This window comes from Takifugu rubripes, chromosome 3, assembly GCF_901000725.2.
Source record: "Takifugu rubripes chromosome 3, fTakRub1.2, whole genome shotgun sequence".
NCBI classification, from domain to species: domain Eukaryota; kingdom Metazoa; phylum Chordata; class Actinopteri; order Tetraodontiformes; family Tetraodontidae; genus Takifugu; species Takifugu rubripes.
In genome coordinates this window covers 4,991,845-5,012,106 of record NC_042287.1, presented here as the reverse complement: position 1 = coordinate 5,012,106, position 20,262 = coordinate 4,991,845, and the positions used below count along the sequence as shown (strand labels likewise).

The 20,262-nt window shown below is 38.9% G+C and overlaps 1 protein-coding gene across 8 annotated transcripts in view; it reads right to left on the bottom strand.

Annotated features, from left to right (window-relative positions):
- LOC101075951 (vitamin D3 receptor A) overlaps positions 1-19,717 on the bottom strand; it is a 38,438-nt gene extending 18,721 nt beyond the window's left edge. Inside the window, exons 1-3 of one of the 8 annotated variants that reach the window (XM_029834279.1) lie at positions 19,565-19,717; positions 18,541-18,700; positions 14,775-14,871 (exon numbers count right to left, since the gene is read on the bottom strand). In XM_029834279.1, the coding sequence (XP_029690139.1) occupies positions 14,775-14,871; positions 18,541-18,552 (109 nt within the window). In that variant the 5' untranslated portion in view covers positions 18,553-18,700; positions 19,565-19,717. Of the gene's footprint in view, positions 1-3,589; positions 3,693-9,432; positions 10,410-14,774; positions 14,872-18,540; positions 18,701-19,559 lie in introns of those variants that run through there. The other 7 variants (XM_011621749.2, XM_029834278.1, XM_011621753.2 and 4 more) reach the window with 7 other exon arrangements.
- Positions 19,718-20,262: the final 545 nt, after the last annotated feature.

Here is a 20,262-nt window from a genome sequence, read left to right as displayed (position 1 = left end):
ACAACTGTGTGTGCTTACATGAACAGTAGTAGACAAAAGTTTCTCACTGTCCTTTCATGAGACAAGCTGCCAACAGTTTGTGAGGAAAGATATCACTTAAGTGCATATAAGCACTGATACAGCCTTTAAGGATACCACTGGCTTAAATGTTTTCTGTTTTGGGTTTCACATTTTATTAATTTCATCCAACACAGTAAACATTAGTACTTCAGAACATATAAAATATGCTGTGCAAAGTGGAACATCTGGTCCCCCTGCTGCTCGGCCTTAGATAAAACATATCTTACTTGTGATTTTCTGTTTTCCCTTCACTCCCCCATTTTGTACCCCTTGGAGTCTAGTCAAAGTGCTGAGCTCAGTTTGTCTTCATGCTTCTCTCCTATCATAAATCTGATGTCACAGTTTGCAAGACTTTTACAGTCCATGAACCGCTAAAGCAACAGGACCACCTAACTGTGAACAAGGAAAGAAAGAAATCTACACTAAATAAAGCAATGTGCTCTCTCAAAATATGCTATAAACTACAGACAAGCATAAGTTCCCATTAATTTAGATATTTTGTGGGTGTATTTATGTAAGTTAAATGGGTCATACAGAGGACGTTTAAATTATTGAGTCAGACTGAATATTATCACCGTGACTGAGCATTCTGTTACTACACGATGATCGCATTTTTACTATTAATGACAATCTGTTTTCTGTCAAATCTGACAAATGTGTTTAAAACCTACCGGCAAAAATCATCCCACGTGTTCAAGCTATGTGGAAATCCCCAAGAAAGTCAAGCAATGTCTTATGGCTTCGAGATTGTAAACACTGAAGTTTTCTTTTTTTTAAATACGTTTTCCAGCACAGAGAATGCATTTAAATTTTCACACAACAGTTTGTTGTATTTTTAACTAAACTTAGAAATGGAACTATTGATGTTATCAAAAGATGAATGAGTACTTTAAGACAACAATTGTGTGCCACATTCAACCTGAACTGAATAAAACATTGAAGGGAAGCACATAAGCCTCTTAATCTCCCTAGTGTTTCAGGTGGTCTGTACATTATTTGAATGTCAAGCCAAGTAGTTCAAAGTATTTTCCACCAATATTTCCTCCTGTAACACCCACACACTGTAGTCTCTCTCTCTCTCTCTCCCCCCCCCCCCCCCCCCCCCCTCTCTCTCTATATCTGACTTTTTCAGCTCATTTGCCTTCTTACAAAGCACAAACACACAACAGAAATCACAACTTAAAAACAAGAAATGTCAAGGTACTGCATGTTCACTAAAAATAGGTCAAAGTAGATTAACTTGAACGATAAAATAAATGATTCACCCCCAAAATACACAGGTGCTAAACAACCTTTATATGCATGTATGTTTGTGCATATGAGCAGAACCACACTTTGCACATTCTTAAAGCTTTTCATTTAAGCGCACACCCACTCTGCAGGAGTTTCCTGTTGCAGAGATGCTGCTGCCTGGAGTTTCACAACCTTCAAGCAGCAACTACAATAACAGCAGTTGAGAATGCTGAGCTAAGGTAAAATACCAGTGGACCCTATCACTGACTTCCGTCTTCTATTAATGTTGATGTATCATACCTGTGTCAAATACAAATGATGATACCATGTCCAGATTACATGGAAATGAATACAACAAAATGGGTTCAATTTACAAAACGTGCCACAAAAATCCTAAAATGGGGTCAAAGTACCTCAAGTATTGATGAAACTACAAGGTAAAGACCCAGAAATTGTTGTTCAACCAGTCACATAACTATATATTATAATTGTTTTTCCCATGTCGGTTAATTTAGAATAATTCTTTTTTTCCAGACACATTCATTTTATTTCTATTGATACACATAACTAGATTCATCAATTCAATTTGACAAGAGATAAGATTTATCTTTTGGATTAAGTCACATTGTCACCATCATTTCAAAAGAAGTGGTAAATATATTCTATTCAAACCTTATAGGTAACAGCGTATAAATAAATTGTTATTTCTAAAAGTTGGCATAAATGCCAGAGCCCCTGTAGATATCCATAGATGCGTTTGACAATACCCATGCTCATGACCCATTGAAATTCATCCATACATAGTTTAATTCATTCTAATTAATTGAGATGTCAGACTAAAATTCCAGTTATTTTGGACAATATATAAATGGGTTTACAGGAAGACCTTGCCTCCCTCTGTGTTCTACCCCTTCAGCCAAATCCACAACAGCAGCTTTGAACTTTAGACCTTGTTTTCTAGGCAGTGGATGAGAACGAACAGTCCACCGGACTGTTGGCAGGCTATCCAGGAGACGGAGAGGGAGGAGCGAGACAAAGAGAGCGACAGACAGAGAGGAGCTTGTAAAGAAAGGAATGAAAAAACTAAGGCAGAATGTAAGGAATGATGGAACAACCACATTTCTAACTCAAAGCCAATTCTGCTTCTTTGTTTTATTTGGAGGTTTTCAACGACAAAGAACCGTGTGACCTGTGTATGCTGGATCCACAGGAGAGATGGATCAATTCCCAAGATACACTTTAAGAGTTCAATGACCAATCCAAGCTTTGATTGCACGTTTTTCTCAATTTACAAATATCATTTCATTGAACTTTATTTCTTTCAGAATGGTCCCTCTTGCATTTGCCTGAAAATTACCCAACTGGGAAGAAGGAGCTTCTGAACAAATGAGGAGAAGCAGAAGGAATGGACTGAACCTGCTTGCAAAAACCTGACCCTGTTATCCTCTGCACCCCCGTTCAGTCCATTTTTACTTTTCCAGAAACAGAGGGGTGACATGTTGAATGTTGTGGAGGAAGAATAAAAGGATGGAAGTCAAGTAAGAAAGAATCCCTAATCCCTAGCCTAATCCTGTAATGTGTCATTCTGACAGGGCAAAATCCATGATAAAGACATTGGGGGGTTGTCAGCAAATGATATAGACTGTGCCTGTGACAGTACTCAGTTACACAAAGATAAAGTACCTCTCTAACTGACCAAAATGACTAATTCCAAATGTAATAGGCACTACCAACATTAGGTTGTTGTTTTTTTTAAATAGAAGCTGAAAAAACATCTGTTTCATTATACAGCACAGCATACCTCATACTGATTTTGAAGGGACAGTATTAAAATCAAGGCAGGTCTGAATACCATAGGTCTTGAACACTTTCCAGAAGCCAGAATGATTAAAGCATCCTTAAAAAGCCTACAAATAAATGTTTTCAGAATAGCCTTTTATTTCTTGTATGTGACTTAGCACAAACCTTTTAAACTTTATTCCCTTGAAAATTCAGCAGAGATTTTCTGCTGTGCCTGTCATATAGGCACCAAAATACACAAAAATGTGCAGTTTGGTCAGGAATTGAGGATCTGAAATTATTACTGTTCCACAATGTACATCTTAAACAATTTTCTTTTATTTTTCTCTAGTTTGCTTTGTGAAAATTAGGTTTGTTGGAAATGTGCAGAAGCTGATTTTATTATGTTATTGGCAATGCTTATTTGATATCTTAATGTGAAGATGTGAAGACAAATGTAGATCTACTTTTTGGATCATATTAGGATGGTGTAGAGTGACTTTGGGCATAATCCCACCTTTTTTATCCCTCCAAATTTCAGAGGAACCGACACACTTGTCATCATTAGGGCTGATTCTTCTATCCGTTGTTTTATTTCCTGTGAGCTTCCTGATGTAGCACTGTTAATCAAAGAGGAAGTAGAGGCTGAATGGAAGGAGCCAAGCACATTGAACTTAAACTTATTTGGAAAGATACAAATGTTTAAAACTCAAAGTGACTTCCAGTTATCAGTGGCAACGAAGGAGACATCTCCAACACATGAAGGTCACTGTAGCATGCAACAAGTGTTTCTCACAATGTTTTAGTAAAATGCAATAAAAGAGCACATGTGCAGAAACATTATCAGTGTCTCTTATCTTGCTTTAAATTAGCTGAAATATGTTGGCTTTAGATGATAAAGCTGTTGCTGCTCTGATACATTATGTACCAACATAACATATATGCTAATGTTTAGCAGCCGAATGGTTTTTACCCATCAGCCCTACAAAAATAGGTGAACTTTCAGGGCGGATGGATGGATGGATGGATGGATGGATGGATGGATGGATGGATGGATGGATGGATGGATGGATGGATGGATGGATGGATGGATGGATGGATGGATGGATGGATGGATGGATGGATGGATGGATGGATGGATGGATGGATGGATGGATGGATGGATGGATGGATGGATGGATTGATTGATTCAAGGTTGGCCATAAGTTGACATTTACCTCCAATCTCCATTGTAGCAGTAGAGTCATTCATAAACTGACTTAACTCCATCACTGCTTCATGGATTCATGAATATATTCATGGAAACACTATTCATTAATTCCCCAGACCTCATCTCTTCTTTTATACCTCAGCATTTTTGTCATGACCTCCACCTAAACACAGACTTTTTTTACCCATCTTTTCTATCAAACAACTTTGCAAGCAATAACTCTTTCATCAAACAACATTGTGAACGGAAGCTGTCAGCAAAGAAGACTCAAAGGTCATCAAGGTGAAATCTAAAAGTTAATGGATAACCTGATAATGGCAAACTCTGCACATAAATAACATGACGAAAGAGTTCATTTAAAAAGAACAGGAGGCAAGAGGTCAAAAAAAGGGCATATATAGTACTTTAGGTCAAGAGTAAAAAAGCAAAAACACAAAAATGCAAATGCTGAGAAGCTGATGAGATTTTAAGAAAAATGTTAAACAAATGCATGATTCACCTGTAATATAATGTATCTGACTTCCTAAAATGAGAAGAAGAAAATTAAACTCCATGACAAATTTGCTCCACTTCTGCTAAAATATAATTTCAGTAAGTATACCACTGTGCATGTTATTAAATCATGGCAGGGCAATAATTGGTCCAAACGTTCACTTACTGATGTCAACACTGTTTCATGGCCCACAGTTTTTTTTTCCACAATTTTCTGCACTACATGTCCAAAACATCCACAGAATTATGACAGTAAAAAACCTTGAAGACTATTTTTTTCCAGACTTCTTAGTGCTAAGCAGTATAATAAAATGACAACATGAAGATTCTCATACATTGTGTCCCAGGGCTTCGTTGGCCAAATGCTATATGTCCGGTACTGCCAGCAGAGATATGTGCAATGCAAATGTATCATAGTCAGTGAACTGAACATTCAGTAAACTGGCTTCAGTAAGACCAATAAAGTGGCTACAAGCTTGCTGTCAACACTGTAAATCAACATTCATTTGGAGCATCTTAAGTTTTCAAGAATACTCAAGATATAAAGACAAGAAGAGATTTGACGGCATTAAATCATCGTAAATTATAATCCATCAGTTTATCGAAAGAATAAATACACAATCCAAACTGCTACTGAGAACAACAAAGCTACGGCTGCAAAATACAGGTAGAAGAGACAGCAAATGGAAAAAATCATGGACTCAATTGTAGGACAGAGCAACACAGCTATGTTGACAACTTTCTGACCTCCTTTCCAATTAGTGCCTCAAATGGCAAATTTCTTGTGTTTTCAAAAAACATATGACTCATGATACTAAGGATTGTTTCTAATAGCAATATTGCACATCTAACAAAAAGTACTATTATTAACTATTATTATCACTACACAATTTCTTTCACCAAAATCTGCTGCAAAACAGGCAACGAGCCAGAAATCCCAAAATCTTAACTCACTTATATACCGTATTTTCCAGACTATAAGTCGCACTTTTTTTCATAGTTTGTCAGGGGGTGCGACTTGTACTCCAGAGCGATTTAAATGAATACATTATTACAGAATTTTACATGTTTGTTGTTTTCACACTGACGACCACAAGAGGGCGCTCTAGGCGTGTGTACCTGAGGAACGAGTTCCTTTAGCGATGCAGAAGAAGCGGTGCTGGAGTTAGACTTGATTGTTTGGGAAACTTGCTCGGATGTTCTTTATGCTATAGTTATCTGAATAACTGTTAATATGTTACGTTAACAAAACAGACACGTACTCAGTTCGTTGTGGGTCATGTAGCTGAATTTGTTACGTTAGCATACCGTAACCCTATTGCTAATCCATGCTAATTGCCTTTCAAGATGAAATGTATGTTCTTGGTCTCAGATTTTATCAAATAAATTTTCCCCCAAAATGCGACTTATAGTCCAGTGCGATTTATATATCTATTTTTCTTCTTTATTGTGCATTTTTTGGCTAGTGCGACTTAAACTCCGGAGCGACATATAGTCCAGAAAATACAGTACTCATTTCCTCAGTAACTAAGAAGCTATTGACATTTTCACACCAGCAAATTCTGGAGAACTGCGTTCGATTGGGGAAGGGATGCGTAAATATTTTGGTCCTTCATATATTTGGTTCATTTCCACACTGCACACTTGGAAGCAGACCAAATCGCCAGGACAACGTCATGCATCACCTGCTCATTTAGATGACACAATGACACAAAATGTTATTTCTCTTTTTGATCACTTTCTTTAATTCGAAGGAAAGTCAATTTGCATCCAAAAAAAAGCCAAATAAGCCAACACCAGAGTTCACCTGCAAGTGAACCAAGACCCACATTTTCAAGCAGATCAGACTGCACTTATCTGATCCGCACCAGAACTGGATACGCTTTCACATATGGCGAAACAAAATGGACGACCCAAGTTAATGAACTCTGGCCTGCATGTAGCACATTAAACAGCAATTAATGTTGATGTATCAGATAGAACTACCACAGAACTTTATCAGCAGAGGGAAAAAGCTCATCTGAAAATGGTTTCCTTAACTTAATATGAATATCTACTGGGGTAATTCCTATAAGAAGCCTTCAGCCCATTTTATCTTCTATCATTTGCTATTAATTTTCTTTAAGAAATAAATTAAAGCACTGTGTCCCTTCACATAAATCTCATGGAGTAAAAGCATATTCTTTTACGTATCTTAATTGTAAGTATTATTGAATATTATATTATAATTTCAGCAAAGAAGCTGACATCCTTGTAACTCCAATGTTGGGATTAACACTGTAACTCCTCATTATACCCATGTCTACCTTCCGTAGTAAAATACAACCATGAGAGCGTAGCACACTGAGAACTCTATGTGGTCATTGGTCTTAGGCCACTAAGAGATAAATATAGAAAATTAGCCCCCCCTGGTATGCAACTCTACTTCATATATGCCATCCGTTTTAAATTATGTTATGAATTTCAGGCACTGGTTTAAAGGCACAAAACGGCATTGAAAATGTTATGTCAAATCTAATTTGCACTTCATTCTTAGACTTGACACAGTTGGCACGGCGAAGGTTCGGTGAGTGTTTGCCATTACCTTTGAACAGGTTTACCAGCTATAACATTACGCAAAGTACCAGCTTATCGTACACTGTTGTATTCTATCTATCCAGCTTGTCAAGGCTGCCATGTATGCAGGGGTAAATTAGTGCAAACACATGCACACATATGCACAAACACATGTACATGTGTGTACACACAAAGACACAGTAAAAGAGCAAAGTACGTGTATAGCTGAAAAAAGATAGATTGAAAAATTACCCAATGTATATGCAATGCCTAGTTACAATCTGATTGTGATAGAAAACATGGTTCAGGGGTTTAGGCAGGGGTTTCCATCCCATAAACCAAAGGGCAAGCACTTGAAAGTACACATGCAAACAGGCTCTGAAACATGTGGGTTGGCAAACTGTTAAAAGGAGAGGAGCTCTGAAGGAGGCGATCTTGGCACTCACTAAAATTGAAGGGCCTCTTACTGAAGGATAAGCGCCTGACTTTTTCAAGATAACAGACACACTGTGTGAAATACAGCTGCTCCTCCATCTATTCGGATAAATATAAACACCCAGCTTTTCATCATGGAGCGTTACAATCTGAATTATTTCTATTTTTAAAAAAGGTAAAAACTGTTAAAGCTTATGTAGGATGAATTATACATGTGGAGAGAATATGATTAAATGTGTGTGTGTGTGTGTGTGTGTGTGTGTGTGTGCGCGCGCATGCGCTTGTGTGCACATGCGTGTGTAAGAAGAGGATGTATTTATAGTCTTATAGTGTGAAAAATTTTCATTTTCATGCAGATAATCTTAAGTGATTTAGTGGTTTGATTTTTTTTTTTAAGAAAAGATCAAAGTGTTAGACATCAGTCACTACAGTGTACGTTGTAATTACTTCTTACAAACTGCTAATTATAAGAAAAAGGTCTACAGTCTACCTTTTAGACTGCAATGGTGATTACGTTGATATAACCATTACATATTTTGTTTTCCACACAGTCATTCTCAAGCAACACCCTCACCCCACTACAACGCATGGTGCTGAAAAAATGTTAACAAAAAAATAAAAACAACTAAATAAAAATGTCAACCTTGTTTGTTCTCGGTTAAATGTTCAACCAAACAAACTTTCTTCAGGGAACAGAGCTAGCCAGCCTGAACGTAGGTGAAAAAGTAATTGCTCCCCTCATTAAATAAGGAATTAACTGCGATCAACCACATTTTTTGGAAAGCTGTGTTCAATTTCACTAGAGACTTGATTACTGCCAGACCTGTTGAATGAACAAATCACTTAAATAAAACCTGTCTGACACAGTGAAGTAGGTCTGGAATTTAAAAGCAACACATCATGCTGCTAAGCTTAGCCATTAGCATCTATGAGACGGAAAAAAGATACAAAACCATTTCTAAGAATTAAGGGCTCCAGTGAACCACAGTGAGAGCCATCATTACAAGGAGAACATCCACGATCCACAGGTAAACTGACTAGAACGGTTCACCTCATGTTTAAAAAACGTAAAAATAAAATACAATTCATGCATATCAAAATAGAACCCAACCACGAGTGAGACTTGATAACACATAACCCTAACCCTATTATCTAAGAACAAGATGAAAAAATAGAGTTTAACAGAATGTGAAGAGGAAAGAAAAACAACTTGCATTTTATCCACGAGCTGGAATCCATTTCCGAGTGAAAATAATGGGGTTTAGTGGATAAACAACAATGCTGTACAGAGAAAATGACTCATCTCTCATACTGTTACTCTATCTCTCACTCCCTGTCATCCTCTTTTTAGTTATTGAGGAAGGATATTCCATACTTAGCTGAACATTAATGAAAATGTGGTCACCAATTTTGTGCACAACAAAATGCACAGCTGTGTTCCAAGAACTGGGAGCTGAAGAGAGTGGGAGGAATCATGTTTCGTGTTCTTCTAAAGCAGACAATGAACGTAAAATAAAACAGGCAGATAAACGAAGGGATGTATCTATGATTTAAAATTTCCTTTGACACTGAGATCTACTGAAGAGCATGCAAAACATCTGAATTTATACACAAAGAGGGTTACTGACATGAAAAGTTTAAAAATAGCCAGAAAATAGATGCTATACCTTTAATTTGGAAACTAGTGATGAGTCTGCCAATTCTTTCTGTGTGAAAGAAATAAAAATCATAGAGAAGCACAGAGAGGATGGTCATTGAAAACATTGCGTGTGTGTGTGTGCGTGTGTGTGTGTGCGTGTGTGTGTGGGTGTGTATGTGCAAAAACAAGCTGTCAGCAACAATAGCCATGTCAGACTGTCCTTGTCAGTACCCTTGGATATTGTTGAACATGATCAATATCTGGAGAAAACAAAGAAAGCAGAGTTATGCCCTCAGATCAGGTGGGAATGTATGCACCTTGCAATCTTTAATAATAATCTTAATAACTGTATTTCTTAACCAAACCCACAAAAAATACAGTAATATTCAACAATAAGGTATGAATTTGCTTAAATTCAAAACATGCTTTTGTGCAACATGCTTGAAGGCAAATTCTAGCTCTGTTCTAACTTTTGCTTTTGGCTCAAAATGCAAATGGTAAAAGTTTGATAAAGGGGTCATCAAAAAGAACAAAATGTGTATTTAGATGAGGGACTGTTTGCATGCATAAATCATGCTTTCACCTGATTTCCCAAAAGAAAAAAAACTCAAGACGCACAAACAAAACAAAAAATAAACAAGACCAAGACCATAATCACCATTTGGGCTCGCAATTACAAGCGCTATATTTTCTAACGAGACAGAAGGTCTCTCCAGATCTTACAAAGAGAACGCACACACACACACAATCAACATACAGAGTCATGTTTACAGTCTAAATCATCACCATAATATGGGCTTGTAGTTGCGTTCACTTGTTCTACCTCTAACGTTGGACAGCACCAGATTGCTTCAAATGACAAAATTTGTTTTCGTCACTAACCTGTTTAAAACAACTATATGCTGTAAACCTCAGCAAGCTATGCCAGTTGAAACAGAATAAATTAATTGGATTGTATATGATACCAATTTAACAAATAATGAAAGAAGACAAGGTACAATGTGCACAAAAGTGTAATTGGGATTAAAGATATGATTATTTTTTTTATAAAATGTAAAAAAAAAGTAATTAAGGTTCAAGATACTTGTATTTATTAAACATTGATGTTAGCTTACAGTACATATGACTATATGTATATATGACTATAAACTGAACAATAGCATGATTTAGTCCATACTATTCTCAGATATCTCTGAATGAGTACATTTCAATTTAATGGGCTAATTAGCTATATCTGAAGACATATGCAATGTCACAATTTTTTCCACTTTAATTTACTATTCAACATAGCGACAGACATGGAAAGATTTACATCAGTCATTAACAAATAAATAATGTACTCAGAATAACATCTTCTTTAAAGCATGTTCACCTTTGTGTTTGTTGTTTACAGCTCCTGCTTTGGATCCACGCCTACTGGCTTAAGAAGCTGACTGCACTCCATGAACGCCTGGCAGCACAGATGAACCAGCTGCTAACATCAGGGGACCACCCAGAGTGGCTAACCCAAGGCCGGGCAGTCCTCATAATGGACCCCCAGAAGGGCACAATGCCGTCCAACTACCGGCCCATAACCTGCCTCAGCGCCACATGGAAGCTACTATCAGGCATCATAAGATCAGCAGGCACATGGATCAATACATGAGCAGAGCACAGAAAGGCATAAGGAACGACACCAGAGGTGTCAAGCACCAGCTACTGGTCGACAGGGCAATCGCCCAGGACTGCAGGACGCGGGACATCAACCTGTGCACTGCCTGGATTGATTACAAGAAAGCCTATGACTTAATGCCGCACACATGGATACTGGAGTGCCTAAAGCTGTATAACATCAACAGGACACTAAGAGAGTTAATCCTGAACTCCGTGAAGCTGTGGAACACAACTCTGGAGGCCAACTCAAAGCCAATTGCGCGGGTGAGCATCAGATGTGGCGTATATCAAGGAGATGCTCTGTCCCCCCTGCTGTTCTGCATAGACATAAACCCCCTCAGCCAGATCATCACCAAGAGTGGTTATGGGTACCAGTTCTGAAGTGGAACAACCGTCAGCCACCTCCTCTACATGGATGACATTACGCTGTATGCCAAGAACAAGCATGACATCGACTCTCTAATTCACCTCACTAGGATCTACAGCAAGGACATCAGGATGTCATTCGGGCTAGACAAATGTGGGCGGATGGTATCTAGAAGAGGAAAGGTGATCGCAACTGATGGGGTTGACCTACCTGAAGGGAACATCACAGATGTGCAGGACAGTTACAAATACCTGGGGATCCTGCAGGCAAATGGAAACCATAAGGAGGCAGCTAGGAGGTCAGCCACAGCCAAATACCTACAGAGGTTAAGACAGGTCCTGAAAAGTCAGCTGAATGGTAGATCCAGGCCATAAACACCTATGCCCTGCCAGTAATCAGATACCCTGCTGGCATAATACCCTGGCCACTGGAAGAGATACAAGCCACTGACATCAAGAAAAGGATACAAGCACTATGCATGGAGGCTTTCGCCCTAAGTCCAGTGTCCTGAGGCTGTACACGAAGTAAAAGGAAGGGGGCCGGGGACTAGTAAGTGTCTGAACTACTGTCCAGGAGGAAACAACAAGCCTCCGAGAATACATCAAAAGGATGGCCTCCACTCACCGGCTGCTGAGTGAATGCCTCAGGCAACAAAAGCCCTTTAAGGAGGAGGAACCTGAGGGGCTATCATGGAAGGACAAGCCACTGTACAGTATGTACCACCGACAAATTGAGGAAGTGGCTGATATCAAGAAAACATACCAGTGGCTGGAAAAGGCCGGACTGAAAGACAGCACAGAGGCACTAATCATGGCTGCACAAGAACAGGCCCTGAGCACCAGAGCAATAGAGGCCAGGGTCCACCATACCAGACAAGACCCCAGGTGTAGGCTGTGTGGAGAAGCCCCTGAGACAGTCCAGCACATCACAGCAGGGTGCAAGATGTTAGCAGGCAAGGCATACATGGAACGGCATAACCAGGTGGCTGGCATAGTATACAGGAACATCTGCACTGAGTATGGGCTGGAGGTCCCAGGGTCCAGGTGGGAGACACCCCCTAAAGTGCTGGAGAACAATCAGGCCAAGATCCTGTGGGACTTCCAGATCCAGACTGACAAGATGGTGGTGGCCAACCAGCCTGACATAGTGGTGGTGGATAAACACTGGAAGACAGTGGTGGTGATAGATGTAGAAATCGCGAGTGATAGCAACATCAGGAAGAAGGAACACGAGAAGCTGGAGAAGTACCAAGGGCTGAAGGAGGAGACGGAGAGAATGTGGGGCATGAAGGCAACAGTGGTCCCAGTAGTGATTGGGACACAAGGGGCAGTAGCACCCAAGTAGATGGTTCCAACAGATACCAGGAACCACTGCACTCTTCTGTCCAGAAGAGTGCAGTCCTAGGAACAGCTAAGATCCTGCACAGAACCCTCAGACTCCCAGGCCTCTGGTAGAGGACCTGAGTCTGAGACAGGCACCACCCAGAGGGCGAGGAAGAGATTTTATATTCTTGAGAAAAAGGAGGGATCTCACACACACCGCTATATAGCAGAAGATACATTTTCAACAGGTATTAGGCTGCCACAGCAATACTGGTGGAATCCAATAAGTAAATGTGTTACAACCAGTTTTGTTATTGTACATATATTTGGGTGTTCTAATTTAAATTATCCATTATTCACAGAAATAATCAAATAAATGTTTGCATGAAACGCAAAAAGTACTTGGGCAAAGCATTGTAGGACCCATTAGACATAAACCCACTGAAACAAAAACAACACATTTTAAAAAAAGGAGGTTTATGCAGCTAAAAGAACATCATGAGTAGAAAGTAGACGAGCCATACGTTGAAATTGTATCATGGAGGAATCTTAATCTTAATCTTAATACAGCGGTTGCTGTGAAACAGCTGTGTCATCTTTCAGCATACATGCCCTGTGAAACAGGACATGGACGTAAACACACATATTAAAGGGTGCAAGTATGTGATATAGCACATTTCAGCTAAGCTCTGGTGATTTTTACAAACAACATCCCTTCCATAAATAAAAGAAATTCTCCCACAATATACTTAGAAAAAGTACCACCATCATAAATAGCCCGGTATTAAAGAGTCCCCATGTCTAATTTTAGAAACTATTGGCATTGCTTGTCTTGCAATTATTCAAAGCACTGAGTGAGACTTGGTAGCAATTCATCCTATCTTACAATTCTTAAATAATTTAATATTTAATAAAAGATAAAAAATGATTACTGTTATTAAGCTGTTACTAGAAAAATGGTTCAAACTCACATTGGTAAACACTGTTTTTTTTTAAGTTTAGCTAATATTTCTTCATGAGAAGTTTTGCTGTTGCAGCTGAGTCTAATGAACACTCCACATCTGTCTAAATAAATAAGAATAAGATATTTATTACTTACACACACTTTTTAGTTTGCCAGGAGTTACAACACATGGCAAATCTTTTGCATTCAAAAGCATTGCATCAGCAGTTGTAATGATAGTCAGAACTTTGCTTTAACAGACCTTGGATTACTAGTGGATTCTACTAATTGCATCACGTCTATGTGTGCCGGAATTGCATTTGCATGACAAGTGACAATGCCTCTGCCATCCATGGTAAGGGAGAAACGGTTTTAGCAACAGTAGTTTATTTTTTCGTTACATATTATATTGAATGAGCACATCAGATTTTTGGCCTCCATAAAATTGAAAGCTTTATTCTGCTTTTGCAACACGCAAATTGCATTTAATGGTTCTATGGTCGATGTGTTCAGTCATTTTCCTAAATTAGATGAATGAATCATTCAGAAGGACATGTCTTTTCTGTTCGGGGTCTGGACAAGGCTACATTCACTAATCAGCGTTGTATTAAACAAATCTGAAGCCTCAGGAGACCACAGCAACGGCCAAAAGCAAACAGCACCCCAATGGCTAAACATAATGTAGCACACGGGCAATATGAAAGATACAAATAAAAGCTTTAACAAGCTCGCAATAATGACGGAGAAAGAGATGGAGAGAGAGAGAAAGAGAGGAGAAAAACAAGTTCAATATGCTGCCGAGAAGAGGAAAAGGAAAAAGGCAACAGAGGGAAATGAGGCAGAGATTGCGGGAATGATGAAGGCCACAGACTGTAATAAGAAAAGTCAATTAAAACTTAAGTGCTAAAATGTTTACCGAGAAGAAATGTATTATTTTTATTATTCAAAAGTATAAATACGTCGCGGAAAGAATGCGCTTTCAAACTATTCTGTAGAGTAAACAGTCTGAAATTACTTTAAATAATGTTGCATATATTAAATCCTTATGAAATAAAAATTAAAAATACTGGTTGTCTTTTTCTTACTTTGTTTCTTTTTCTTGACCACTCTATCCCCTTTGGGGTCACAAGGAGGGCACCGGAGTCTATCCCAGCTGCATATGGGCAAAGGCAGGGTACACCCCTGAATGAATGAATGAATGAATGAATGAATGAATGAATGAATGAATGAATGAATGGCCCTATGTGAGCATTTAGGGGTTCGGCAGCTTGCTCAAGGGTACCATGGCGGTGCTCTGAAGGTGTCTCGGCACTTCCAATTGCTACCGAAACACCATGCAAGTATTGTTTGAGAACCTCTCGCTTTTCAGCATAGTCCCCCTTTATAAAGTAAAGTTTATTCATCTGTAAGAGAGACATTTTAGTTAAAAAATAATAATCCACTAGAGTTTCTTTAAAGAATTGTCAAACAGTAACCACCAAAGCCTTTCAAAACTGTATAACAGAGGAACAATAAAAAGTAACAGCATACACATGCTGTATACACACATCCAAACAGACACTGCATAGGAGTGTATGCATGTTTGTATGTGCAAGTTTACAAAAGAGCGTGTAGCATCTACAATACTGAATGACTGTCCCACAAACAGGAACAAAAAAACCTGGGTGGAGCCTCCAGTGGGGGCCTGTTATGTTACAACCAATCCAACATAAGGGGCTTGTCCTGTTACTAAAGTAGAATTAGGAGAGAGAAAGTAGAGAAGCAGAGCGCGGGGGAGTGTGAAGGGTAACAATGAAAGGAATAGATAAAACCCTCAAACACAATACCATTAAATGTATAGAAATCTTATTAACATGTAACAGAAATAACTAAACACACTGAAGGAGGGTTTTAAATTCAGTACAAAATAGTTGTACGTCTCTACATATGTCATCGTTAAACAGATGAAATCTCAAATTTCTATAATTTTAAAATCAATCTAGCAAAACAACAATTTTATTGAATGTTTAAAAAAAACAAATTTCTAAAATCTCAACATAAATAATAAGCACCTCAATAAATTAACAAATTTCAAACAGTTCAACGCACAAAAAAGCCGCTAAACCCAAAACAGTTTCAAAGAGTGGAAAATCTACAAATATGAATACCTTACAAAATTCAGATATGTGCTTTATTGTGTGAGAAAAGCAGCCATGAATCACCAACACTGGAAGAGTCATTCTACATAAAAAATTATTTCCAGCTCTTACGCAATATTCTACCACAACTGACTTTGTCAAAGCTGTTCATATAAGCCCTATAGAGCATGGCAGCCTGACCTCAAAGGTATAAGGTGAGCCACTGCTGACGTTTATCTTGGCAAGAGCCTTAGGGGGTTCTAAGAAGACATAATCACAGCAGCCACAACACAAGCTACAGAATTACCTCTCATAAGGAATCCATTAGCCCCTGTTCACAAAAATAAAGAGTGGAGGAGATGAGAGACAGTGGCTCTGGGACTAAAGGAACCATTTAGGAAATACAATAGGAGTAATGTGTTACATGTGAACGTCACAAAGCAAACAAAACATATCTGTCTCCCACATTTTACTCTTCACTGCAGGGACTTGGTTAAATCTCTGCAACACAAGGATGAATGACGCATATTTGAAATTTGGATAAACTAATCTGGACGAACACTGTGGTTTAAAAGACCAAAGACAGATAATCAATGTAGTCCTGTACTTTCCACTGCTGAGATAAAACATTAAACTACTGACAACCAAAGTGAATGTTAATTATCCTTTTGAAAAAAAAGATGCAGGGAAATGCATAAAAGAATATGTCACTCAATACCCATTACATTTCTTGCAGATTTATTAAGGAAACATTTTAATATTACACTGAAATGAATATTCAGACCCTTTCAGCAGAGAAGTTCTGGAAAAAAAACCTGATCACTCGGGACCTCTGGCTGGGTCACTAAAGAAAGTCCAGCCAGATTGAACCTCTCTAGAGAGTCCTGAAAATGAGTGTACACTGACACTCCATATCCAGACTTACAGAACTCAAGAGGATCTTCAGAAAGAAAAGCTATCCCACAATCCAGATGTGTAAATCTTCTGGCATCAAACCAAAAGAAGACTTGTCCAACATGCTTCACTGAAGTGCAGAGTTAAGGGTCTGAATATGTGTGTGCTTAATATTAATTGTAGATTTGGTTTGCTTTTGTAATACAACACCATATTAGAAGAAAATATTTGCTTTTACTTTAATGTATTCATGAAGAAATGCTCAATATTTCTTTGCATGAAACGACAAGTAGATTTAGCTAATGACTTAACAAATGCATGCATTTTTATTATCTCACTTCAAAAAAATGAAATGCTTATTTTCATTGTTGTGCTTGTTAAAAAAAAAACTCATCTAGCTTCTGCTAAGAGCTGTTCAATCCAAATCAAGGTCACAACAAGAGTTACAGCCTGTTGCAGTGGGTAAGAAGGAAAAACGTGTATGTGGTTTGAGTATGCTAGTACATCATTTTTAAAAATGGTTTCCAATCACTTATTTATATTGGTAAAAAAAAAAAAAAACGAGATATCTTACTTAACCAGAGCTTAGGCTCATTACACACGTTTTATTATAAAATGCCATGCACAGATTGCACCCATGACTATTACCTGGAATTTGCTTACAATTGGAAACAACGTGCTATACAATGAGGCCCACGTGAAACTGTTATAACATGCCAGTAACTACGCACAGTGCAAAACAGGTTATATGAAGTGCTCCACAAAGAACATGAGCCCACTCTTATCAAATGTAGCGCAAATAGATGGCTGAGAAGAGACGAAAGATTCAACAGTGTTAAGAGATTGTCCCTTTTTAGTCAATCCTCTGAAACTGAACCTTTTGTCCAGGCTCATCAAACTGTGCTAAATTGTGCAACGACTCAATGGGCTTATGGCGAAATAAATGTTGACTCCAATAATTATGTTGATTCATTTGTGGCGTAAATGCTTAACATTTAAATCAAATAATAATCTGTAAAAAAAAAAAATCCCACAAGAATAAAAAATAAAGTCATCTAGAAAATGCACTTTGTGTGGACATTCCAATCAATAGTAGTGTTTTAACGATGTAGTCATTATTTAAGTTAGGACAGGCGGGCTGGTGTTTCATACTTGATATGCATAGCTACTCATGCACGCTAAAAAGACCAGCATGAAAACTACCTTTCCACTCTTATAATCCACTGTTATTACAATGCAGAGTATATCGCAGTCCACGCTGTCTTTGTCACAAAGTCGCACAACAATGGTGTCTATAACTAAAGGCTGGTCTGATCTATTCTACACCAGCCTGTTCCATGCTAATCTGCCCCTTTGTCTTCCTCTCCTGCATTGGGGGCAGTCTCTTCTACGTCAAGCTGTCACAACCACGAGGATGGAACCCATGTAGCACCTTCCACATAACAACCGCTTCTTAGTTGGTGCATTGAGTTAACAAAATGTGATTCAGCGGGAGGGTTCCGTTTGGTTTTACCCAATTCAGCTTGTTTTTGTTTGGACTTTGCAAGGATTGGCGCATTGTCCCTACTTAAAGCGGGCATATACGTGCGAAATGTGTAGAGGATGCATCCGCATCTAACAATAGCACGTCGCACAAAACAACTAGGACGTGGCTAAAGAAGAAATAATGCTCGGATGAATCTGTGACCTGAAATATGAAACACATGAACCACGCTAGGAAAATGCGCAAAAATGCGCAAAAACGATTTTTTTGAACGTGTGCAACGACCAGTTAATAACGCCTTAGTGTGCCGGAGTGACTAATCTGGTGTGTTGGTGTGATGGAACACATCTCTCTTACCTGATGTGGCATAACGTAATCGACTGTTACTTTGAGCTGCAGGGTGGGGGGTCCGAAATGTTGGAGCCAGGTCGCTATTTATTTCCGAGCGAGTGGGTCTGGTTGCAGCTTCAATCTGTTTCCCCACGTTGCAAAACTTTTTCTCCGCATAAAAACAAAACTGTCAACAGAGAAAGGAGGAGTGATCAGGCAAGGCCGAAGTATCTAATGGTCAAGGCGGGCGGAGGAGAAGGAGGAGGAGACGGACGAGGAGGGGGAGTGAAACGTATGACGTCCCGTTATTTCTCACATTAACGTTCAGCTTTGCCCGAACCCGTCTAACAAAATGTGCAACTAAATGGTGGCCGTGCTGGAGACGCTATTACTCCTTAAGTCTTTGCGCCATTCGTCAATCACTCCGATACTCGGCGCAAGTTCCACGCAAATGCGGCACTTCTTCAAAAACCAAACTTTCCAGTTTTAGACGTAAATGTTAACCAACGTGTTATCCAAACACAAGATAGTGTTTGAAAACTAATACCCCATTGCGCGACTACAACTCCATTACGCGTATACAACGCAAAATATCACAGTGTTAGATATATTTAAAAAAAAAAAAAAAAAAAAAATAGGGGGTCCTTTTACTCCACACGAGAGGACAGAAGGTTGACACAAGCTAACAAAACAGCAACAGTAGCCGCGGTGATTTAAAAAAAAAAGAGAGAGAGAGAGAAAAGCCGATTTCCCTCCACGTTTCGGGACATTTTGTGATATACTGTGGGACGGCGGTGAAATCGCCTCGCCAGTGACATTATGCCCCAGCTCGATGTCACCTCATGTCAAAATAACCCGACCAGCAATAACAAGAGCTAAGGCTACGTCCAGAGGCACACTTTACTGGCCCGAAACGCGCGTGTGCCAATCGGCCTGAAAGCGTTCTCAGCGAAACAGAACCAAGAAAGGGGTCGAAACTACAGCGGTGCAGCCCTGTTGCAACACCTTTCACTGCAAAAGATACACACATGTTTAAAATAACTTACGTTACCCCATAAAAAGAGAGAGCGTCCTCAGACTTGCTGCGAGTCCAGTTTCTTGATCTGTATGAGATGGACTGCACCTCTCCATAGTCCCGCCCACCATGGTTTACCAGCAAGCATATCTATACATACATATAATCCCCTAACATCCAATCACGGCGCTCCAATCTCATATTATGTGCGCTCTCATTGGTGGAACGACGGATCAGTCTCGATCTGAACATCCAGCTGTCTTGTAGGGGTGTGTCGTGACGCAACGGACCGCAATTTCAAAAGTATTAGTTAATAAAACGACCACAAAATTAATTAGACCTATTTAAATGGGGTTTTAGCGGTATTCAATAGTGAAATAATTATAGTTTGGCTATTCCTCGCATTTAATTATTCATTATTTACCTATGTGCATACATAATGTATGGAAGTTTCAGTCATCTTGTCTTTCTTTCTGATTGTTTTGACTTGGACACTGGAGCTACCTGAGAACGTAAAGGTATAGGCATTTAACAAGATATTTAACTAAGTGGTCTTTGAGAACAGAGATGTTTGACTGGTCTAATAGGGAGATTTAAATAGGTAAGACCCTGAGGGGCTAAACTATGCTGGCACAACCAATTCTCATCAGGAATATCAATAACCACTTTATTTTTCACCCTGTAATCAGGAGAGAGTGTCGTCTTTTAGCCATCTCTTCTCATTCCACACACAG